Below are 10,108 nucleotides of genomic sequence, written 5' to 3' on the forward strand. Positions count from 1 at the left end.
GGATTAGCTTGACAGTTTCTGCAGAAAAAAAGAAAAGAAAAGAAAAAGGCAGCTGGGATTTCAGTAGGAATTGCATTAAATCTATAGATCAGTTTGGGGAGCATTGCCATCTTGACAGTATTTTACTTATCTTATAAACTGTAGTTTGAAAGGGAAAATTACCATATAGAATCCCAATTGCAGACCTGGAAAAATCTAAAAAATTAAGTAAAAGTGTAGTCATTTTATTACAGTATGTGGGCTATTGGCTATAAAATATTTTTCTAAATTTTAAGTGTTAATGGGGAAGGTTTTTCCTATTATACTGAACTATTACTTGTTACTTGCTTAATTTTCTGAGAAATAAATGAGATGAACTGGAAAATAAATAGCTGAATGAGACGAGTACATGGATTACATGAAAACATTGTTATAATCATGTTTTCTGTATAAAAGTTACAGTCATATAAGTACTTAAAATTTTGATATTTATGTTGACTCTCTTTAATGGATATTTTTATGTTCTCAGTGGATTGCCATTTATTCCATATCTGGATAATTTGCCAAACTTCAATAGATCAGTTGATGGACCAATTAGGCTGCCAATTGTGGATAAATACAAGGTACCTAAAATGTTAAAGAAATTGTATTTTATGGGGAGTGAAACAATTGTATTTTGATTTAAATTATAAAACAATTTTAATAACATAACATAGATGTCTCTTTTTTACTGGCTGCATATCATTTCTTGTTATAGATAGACAATAAATTGTTCAACCACCTTAAATTATTTCAACTGTTTCCCATTGAGCCAATGATAATTTTTTAGAAAGTCACACAAGTGAAACTTATTTCAAAGCATTTACATGTTAAAGTTTATGCATATTGACAAATAGCCTTCCAAAATACTGTGCCAGTTTATTTTGCCACCAACAGTGTATCAGAGCTCGTTTTGTGACAGCCTCGCCTAACTGGATGTTAGTCTTTTTTTTAAAAGAAGCATTATGTTTGTAATATCAATGTAATATTTTGCCCCTCCTGCCAAATAGGAATAAAGTATTATTTTTCAATAAATTGAAAAATGTATAAAATCATGAGAACCTGAGATTTTGAGAGCCTGAACTTAAACAAGTAACATTCTACCACTTTTTTTTTTTTATGAGTAAGCCTTGAAAGAATTCACTTTGGGTTATTGAACTGTTGTACAATGGTAATAAAAATCAAAACTTAATTTTTTACTTTAAATTTCAACAGGATATGGGCACCGTGGTTCTAGGGAAGCTAGAATCAGGATCTATTTGTAAAGGCCAGCAGCTTGTGATGATGCCAAACAAGGTAAGAATCAGTAATGATCTTTCTATTTAGCTTTCCTCTTGAAAATATTAGAAAGGAGCCAGAACTTTTCAAAAGCTCAGGGATTTCCATGAAAAGAAACTTAATTTTTTAAATCCTCTTTCCATCTGTCAACCATCAGAATGTTCTCTAAATTGTCAGTAATGCACTTTGAGCTTAATTGTTCAAACAACTTTTAAGAAGTCAACTCTTCAGTTATTTGGGGAGTCATAGATAAGGGAAGCTATGTCCATTAAATCCTGGAATTCCACAATAAAAATTATATCCATAAATTAAAATCCATGCCAAATTTGACATTTAATTGTGAAAAGGCTAAAAAGGGCAAATGGTAGATTATACTGTATTCTTTCTGGAAATTATTAGGATATGCTATTAAAAGGACAACATCTTGATTGGCAGTTGTACTTCAGATATGATTTTCATTAAGGTCAAATCTAGTAAGTATTTTAGCTAATCAACAAGAACAGAAAAATGTGACTTGCAATCACTCAGCAAACAGGTCATTTTATGATCTGTAATGCAGTGAGTCAATGTTTCAGAAAACCTCCAATTTTGGTTTCTTTTTAAGCACAACGTGGAAGTTCTTGGAATCCTTTCTGATGATGTAGAAACTGATTCTGTAGCCCCAGGTGAAAACCTCAAAATCAGACTGAAAGGAATTGAAGAAGAAGAGATTCTTCCTGGATTTATACTTTGTGATCCTAATAATCTTTGTCATTCTGGACGCACATTTGATGCCCAGGTAAACCAGCTATTATAGTTGTCTTAGTGATTTTTACTGTTAAATGAAATTAGAGTTTAAATGTCCTTTGTTCTGGTTATTGATGACATGTCATTGTGTATAGAGGGGAACTGAAATAGAATAAATTGTGTATCACAACAGCCATAAGATATTTCACAATGTAAGGTCTTTGAGATGGTACAAGTTCTTACTGGGTTGGTAGTATTCTTTGTAAGTTCCCTTTTTTTAAAAATCTCCTATTTATATATGTCATTACTTAGTGTCTTTCACTTAAGTAGAGCAAGTTGCCTTGGAAGTCAGGATTTATCTTCTTCAGGACAGGTAACTTTCCAGACAGGAAAATATGCACAATTTTTTGATGTTATTAGCAACCTGACCTCACCAGGAAAGTGACAGTAAATGATTGGTGTATTGCACAGAACTTTTCAGTGCTGTTACAATGTATGACAACTAATCAGATTAAATTTTGATGCCAGCTACACGGTTATTTACTTTTAGTAGACTTTGGGTATTGAGAAATGGATAAAACTATTGTAAGTTCACATCAAGGGGGAAACAACCAGTAGCAGTAGCATGTGAGCAGTAATAATTTCTTGGGGGAAGAGGAAAGAAAGGAAAGGCTTCCCAGAGGGGAAAGAGTCTGCCTGCTGTTTTTAAAGTCTGGGCACTTGCCAAGAAGATCAGTAGGGTAAGGATATCAGAGTTCATTCTTCGAGGTCAAGTGACCTGACCTACTGCCTCTAACACAAAAATAAACTTAAGATGGTGAGTTACACATTCTTGTGATACTGTGTAGCACTTTAGCACATTCAATTCTTTTTTGCCCTAGGGTTAAAGATGTGAATTTTCTTTTTTGACAGATAGTGATTATAGAGCACAAATCCATCATCTGCCCAGGTTATAATGCGGTGCTGCATATTCATACCTGTATTGAGGAAGTTGAAATAACAGTGAGTTTTAAGATAATTGGTGTTTTTTGTGTGTTTTAAGATGATTTCATCCTGATAATTTCTGACCAGCAATAGCGATGTACTCTTATTTGTACTACTATTCTTAAAGATTCTTTTATTTGGCATTATTCTGATGTCTTCTCATCCTTTTTTTCTTGGATAGGCCTTAATTTGCTTGGTAGACAAAAAATCAGGAGAAAAAAGTAAGACTCGACCCCGTTTTGTGAAACAAGATCAAGTATGTATTGCTCGTCTAAGGACAGCAGGAACCATCTGCCTTGAGACCTTTAAAGACTTCCCTCAGATGGGCCGCTTTACCTTGAGAGATGAGGGTAAGCCTTTAAATTGGTGTCTAGTGGTATGTCTAGTATGCCTAGCTTTGGTAGTCTTCACTGAGTCCAGCGCACATTACAACTGGTTCAGAGAGAACCTGGATGCATCTTCTATAATATATATTCACAATAAATGTTTTATGAGTTAAATTTATTCAACAGCAGGTAAAATTAACCATGCATTTTGGCAGTAATGCCCTAGAGGAAGAATTTTAATATTTTGCAAGTAGTGGATTTTCGGAATCATTTACTTAATAAACAACTTTTCTGTGATGAAATCCTTTATAATATGTGTGATTAAAGCCCATCTTGCCCTTTCAAGATTTTACCAGGTGAGCCTGAGGTACACACCCTGTCACTTTTGAGGTCTGAAGAAATCATTTTAAAATCCAATATGATAAATTCACTACACTGATACGGTACGGGGTGGGAACAAAAGGGATACACAGACTGGCAGTCTAATATTAATGTTCTCTTGTGCGTGTGTCCATTCCTGCCTACCTCTGAGTGAATCTGAAATGCTATAATTTTACTGTTTTATATCCATAAAATTCTTTGGTATCATGAAGACAAAATGATTTCATTAAACATTTCTCTATGGATTAACTAAGATAACTATTTTAAGGTTGGGAAATTTATATAAAATTTTGGTTCAGTTGAAATATACAGTCTTCAATTTACATGTTAGTTCTAATTCCATTCAGCAAAAAATTGGCTGTCAAAACTGCATGTCAAGAACTGTGCTGAACACTGGGTACATAATGATGAATGTGGTCCCTGCACCTTAGTTCAGAGAAATGAAGACAGTATTTGTTTTATTTTAAAGTCCTTAATTTTTTTTTTATTTAAAAAATCTGCTTGGTGATAGTGAGTAGATAGATAAAATCAGACAGAGGAAATTAATGTAGAATGAATTTTTAACCCCAGGAATTTTTTCCTAAAAGGTAACTTGGTTTTTAGGTTTTCTTCACAAGATAGTCCTTTTTAATAAATGGGCCTTTTTTAAGTGTAAAATTCTATGAATTTTAGTATGTTTACAGAATTGGATAGTCATCATATTCTAATTTTAGAACATTTAAAATATCTTTTTAAAAAGCTTTTATACCTATTTACAGTCACTCCCTACTCTCCTACCCCCTGACCTAGGCAATCACTTCATTTTTTTTCTATTTGCTTTTTGGATAAGCCATATAAATAGAATCATAAAAGTTGTGGTTTGCAGTTTATTCCACTCCATATATTTCTGACATTTAGCTATATATATAATGCCTTCCTTTTTGTTGCAAAATAGTATTCCGCTGTACTGATATTCTACATTTTACTTATCCAAAGAAAGGTTTTTGATATAGGAAGTCAGGTCTTTTCAGTTCCCCCTAAAAAGACCCAATTGTTAAGACTTCTTAATCAGAAATCATGCCTTTGGTGGTAAAGCCAGTTAATTAGTAATTTACATTGTAAAAATTATTTTTATAATTTAAAAGAGTAAGTTTTAATGCCTTACATGGCCTTGCTATTAACTACTGAAGGTTTTTTGTTTTTGTTCTTTTATTTCATTTTTAGGTAAGACCATTGCAATTGGAAAAGTTCTGAAACTGGTACCAGAGAAAGACTAAGCGTTTTCTTGATGACCCTGCACAATACTGTGAGGAAAATTGACTGCAAAAGCCTACTTCACACCGCCTTCTCTTATTTTCTGCCCATTGACAAACCTCTCCCCATATTTTGCAAAGACAAAATTCAAAGCAAAAGTCCACATTATGTCAGCTTTCTCATATTGAGAGCTCTGCTATGCCACTGTTGAATTTTTCCCAAGATTTTTTTCTTCCCCTCTCAAACTGCTTCTTTGGACAGGTTTGGCAATAGCTTTGTAAGTGATGTGGACATAATTGCCTACAATAATGAAAATCTACAGAAATTTTTTAATTTTTCATTTTCCCCTTAGGCATACATAGTCTTTTTTCCCCAAGGCAGATCATTCTGAGTGTGCGAGTGTGTGTGCACATGTTACAAAGACAACTACCATGTTAATAAAATATTCAATTTGAAACCCTTTTCGGTATTTGAATTGCTTTTGAATAATGTTTTTTATCTAGATATAACATTGTTGCATTAGCTTTTTAACTTTACCAAGTAATTGAATACATTTTATTACTTGGACTTTTCTAAACTCTTTCCCTACCCACTACTTTAAATGAGGCATTTACAAACAATATTCAAGTTTGTATTAAAGGAAAGAATTAGTTTGATCCCTTCTTTTTGATGGTAATGCATACATACAATTAAATGTCTTTATGCAACTGTGACACTGCTTTATTAGGTCTATCAGTTATTTTCTGCCAATTTATATTTTAACATGATTTCTTAAACACAGTAAGTTGTTTTAAAATAAAAGAAAAGCATATTGTAGTTTGTATAAGTAAAGCATAATTGTACCCCTCCAGAAAATTCCATTAACGTGTTCAATTAGTGGAATTTACAGAAAAGAAAGCATGTTGAGACCTGGCAAAAATGCCTCTTTTAGAATTTATAAGAGCTGCATGCATCTAGAATGAAAACTATTAATTGCAAGTGCCAGTTCTGCAAATTACTCAGTTTACTATTTGTATCACTGATTTTTTAAAGGTTGAGTGCTACTTGCTGATTAAAGCTAAATCTAATCTAGCAACTAAATGAACACATACTTAGGAACCTCCTGAATCTGAACAGATTAAAGTTAACAGTGATAAGTAGAATCAAGCACAGTAATAAGTTTTTCTCAACTATTTGAAATCGATTGTTTTCTTGAATATAAAACTGAAATTTGTTAAATTATGCTTTGGATGAACCACAATGCAGCATTGTGGTGGTTTTTAGATTGAAGGATGACTTTCTGCTGTAACTGTCATGACTTTGAAATTTTTTATGAGAATAAATGGGAAATGGAAGAGAGAATTTCTCGGTTTATCAGAAGCTCTTCCACCCACCTGATTTTGAGTGTTGCCATTTATTGAAGACTTAGCCTCTTTTACATTGTGGTTTATCCCTAAATAAGATAAACTTGTAATTATTTATTTAATGACATGTCTCTACCCTGTAATGTTCCTCAGAAAAACTTAGTCAAGCTATATTTCCAGTCACAAAACCTGAAATTTAATTTAACTCTATCTTCTTAACTACAGAAATCTCATTCATTTCATGACTGGGCTGTATCTTAGAGCAAAGTTATTGTCCTTCAGCCCTGCAGCTTCCTATAACTATACTCATGGCCATTAAATTGCATGAATTTTAATTTTATTATGTCTGCAAATATCTGGGCTTTTATTTATCTGGGAAGTATGGGAGTTTTAATCAGTACACAATAACTTTTTGTACTTCTAAATTAGTAACAAGATACTAGCAATTGCTTTGTTTTTAATGAATCTTTAAAAGCTCTAGTTGTTGAAATTACTTCCAAAGATTTCCATTTTTAAGTTCAACACATTTTAAAAACCAGTTATACTTGCTATTAAAACATTCACACTAAAAATAAATAAAACATTTACACTTTTAGAATATTATGTGCATGTTGCCAACACTCTTAAGTAAAACATGGATATCAACTGTGAAGGGCCTACCTCTAAAAAATGATAAATATAAATGTAATTATGAAAGAAAAATTTTATGGATTCTTGCACATTTGTGCAAATAATTGTTTGAAAGAAACCTCATTGTTAAATTACACTTTATGGGCTTTGATGTTTATGGAAAAGTATTCTCACTTGCAGTTGCTGCATTTTAAACTCCTAATTACAATGGATAGTTATTTGGATGAGGAAATGTCTGAACTGAACTGGCAGTGTGTGGAGATGTTGGACCTTCAAAAAGCAATAGATTCCTATGCTATCATTTTGTCTTTTCAAGTGCAGGTGTGTTTAATGCAAAAATAGGTATTGGCAGATGTAGGATATTACAGACCTAAACATTTCTTTATCTTTAGCATAGATATGTTAGGATAACACTTCTCTTTGCATCTTTTTACATTAATGATGTTCATTATTGAACATGTAACAATTTTCATGCTAGGTTATTTAATTATAGTTTTTTTAAATTAACTGAATTTAATAGAAGAACGATATTGAAATAAATAAGTAACTGCCATTCTAAACCCTTATTTCTTTGTGTGTGTGTGTGGGGGGTGTATATTTCTTGGTTTTTATTTGCAAAAAGGACTTACCCAGTGAAAATCTGTGTAAAATCAAAAGAGCTAATCAAAAGAGCTAAACTAAGTATGTGCTGCCATGAACTTAGGTAACAAAATAGTAAAGTTCTTGAATAATTACGCCCATGTGTATTTCTGTTTGAATTGAAAGTCTTGAAATATGTGATAACTAAATGTAAAAACTCTGTAAAATGATAGGAGTACAGGCTGTTCACTGTAATGAGGTAATTCATACTTGTCTGTTACGTAAACTAGAAAAACTGCTTTCACAAAATGGGATGGACTTTGACCATGATGCCCTTGAACAGTTACCAGCATCCTCTGCTGCAGACATTTTGGGTGATATTTTCAACCAGATGCAGTTTTCAACCCAAGAAAAAGATGAACCTGTGGTCAAAAACTGCTTCCATGATGAACTTTTGAAAAAAATCAGCTAAACTCCCTGGCAGGCTTTAAGAACACTATAGTTATGACTAATCACTCCGTGATGTGCTCTTTGATGACTCGTCCACGTGACAGCACTCTAGCACCTTTCCTCATTGGCATGGACTTCCTCATGGACTGCTGCTGCACGGATGATAGCGCCATTGCTTTGGGTAGGGATTTAAGGTAGTCAAGGGACAAATAGGTTCTATTATAGCTTTAAAATCAGGCAACTTTCAACCGTTAAACCCTTTGTGAAAATTCTGGTTCCAGCACTATAGCTCTGATTGTAGGTTGATTGTTCAGTATTGACCTACTTTATCAGAATAAACTGTGCCATTAATCCTCTCACAGACATATGTAAGGTAGATAGCAATCAATAGGATGTAGGAGACAATTTTCTGTCTCCAAATAATATAGCTTTTTTTCCCTCCAGCAAACTTCTCAGTAATTTTAGCTGATGCCATGTAATACATTTATGATCTTGTTTCTTTCTGTAGCAATCTAGCCATGGCAGCAACTTGTTAATGAATAGATGTAATTACATAGCACAACTCAAAAGATTAAATTTAAATTTAGCAGTCAGTTGGTTACATTAGATTTTATAGTAAATGGAATAGGAAATGTTTTTACTTTCATGTAATAGTTCAATGGATCCCATTTGAACCAATTTACTGCCAGAATTCAGACAGGGTAGATTTGGTTCAACTTGTAATGGTTTTCGCTCTAGGATATTGTTGATTTTCAGTATCCTAGAACATAAGTCTTCCTTCAGTAAACACACTTTCACATACCTCTAATCCTATGCTTCCTTGAAACAGTAATATGCTAGCCAAGTTGTTTACCATGGAATGTAATAAGGGCCCTGGAGGTGTGGGGATGGAGACTAAAATCTTTGTTTTCCAATAAAAGGGAAGAGCAGATAGGCACCATGTCTGATAGGCAGAAAATTATACAGGATTTCTCAAGCAACTCTTAGAATGGCAATTGTCTTTTCTGCCTTGTCACACATGCCCCTGTGCCATTTAAAATTTAATGTGGAAACCACAGGTTTGTGGATGGCAGAGGTGAAATGACATTTTGTGCTTCCTGAGGCTCCCCTCTGGCAGGCACATTGCTTAGTGCTTCAGATGTCAGCCCAAGTCCCTGCTACCTCCTCTCCTGCTGCCCAGGAAGAGTATTTGTGCTGGAGCCCCTGCATCCCTCAGGCCATCATCCACACGAACTGGCTGAAACAGGCCTGAGCTTGGAAGGTCTGCATTTTAAGGATTCATGTTGGGCTCTCAGAAATTGACACACCTTAGCTACTTCCTTCTGTTTGTTCTAAAGGAAATGTGGATCTCAGGCCAGGATTTAGTGACTTGTTTTCACTAGACAGCAGATTAATACCTAGCTCTCACTTATTTATTTTTTTTAAAGGGAACTGATTAGGTTTGCTTTTTTTTGTTTTGCCTAATTTCAAAACGGCAGAATATTCTGTGTAGGAATTTGGGGACTCCGAAGTAAAGAAACCTTTTTCTTATGATTTGTAGCTACCTACTGTGCCTGACTTGGTGCCTGTGTGAGGATTAAGCCCTTAGTCTGTTCTTGCAGTTACTCAAGTAACAAGTTTCAAACTACTTGCTTTTGTAATAATAAAAATCATCATCTACCCTTTTGAAGGATTTGTCTTGTTTATAATTACCTATATTGTATCACACTATGAGTGTACCTGTCTGTTTTCTGGACAATCCTTTATTTTTCTATCAAGAATTGGAACTACCTATCAGCAGACTTGTTGGATGGATCTAATAAGCCCTGTCACATATGGAATTCATGAATGTGGTCTGATTGCATAGACCTCTGTACAGTGCATATGACTGAATCCTAACAAAACAGCAACCCGATACAAAGTTAGAGATGCTTAACAATAAAATAATTATATCACAGTATGTAGTTTTATGTGAACATAGTTGAGGAAACACCAGTGATTCTGTCACACTACAAACTTCCATTGTTCAGGATTTTAAATGATCAAGAGACCAAATAGTACTTGTCCTCTTTTACTATATAAGGGTAAGAAATTAATGATAATCAGGCATTATACACAGTGGTTAATGGATTGGCAGGAATACATTTCTGTGTATAATCTTTTAAAAAAATTTTAATTTAC

General features: G+C 33.7%; 1 protein-coding gene across 3 annotated transcripts in view; it reads left to right on the plus strand.

Annotated features, from left to right (window-relative positions):
- The window catches only part of GSPT1 (G1 to S phase transition 1), a 33,507-nt gene extending 23,624 nt beyond the window's left edge, over positions 1-9,883 (plus strand). For all 3 annotated transcript variants that reach the window (XM_037069014.1, XM_037069012.1, XM_037069013.1), the window contains exons 10-15: positions 509-602; positions 1,234-1,314; positions 1,901-2,074; positions 2,935-3,024; positions 3,188-3,356; positions 4,917-9,883. In XM_037069014.1, coding sequence (XP_036924909.1) covers positions 509-602; positions 1,234-1,314; positions 1,901-2,074; positions 2,935-3,024; positions 3,188-3,356; positions 4,917-4,969 — 661 coding nt within the window. In that variant the 3' untranslated portion in view covers positions 4,970-9,883. The remainder of the gene's footprint in view (positions 1-508; positions 603-1,233; positions 1,315-1,900; positions 2,075-2,934; positions 3,025-3,187; positions 3,357-4,916) is intronic.
- The last annotated feature ends 225 nt before the right edge of the window (positions 9,884-10,108 follow it).

Source organism: Sturnira hondurensis, unplaced genomic scaffold (genome assembly GCF_014824575.4).
Source record: "Sturnira hondurensis isolate 20B ecotype Veracruz unplaced genomic scaffold, ASM1482457v3 Scaffold0018337, whole genome shotgun sequence".
Taxonomy (NCBI): Eukaryota; Metazoa; Chordata; class Mammalia; order Chiroptera; family Phyllostomidae; genus Sturnira; species Sturnira hondurensis.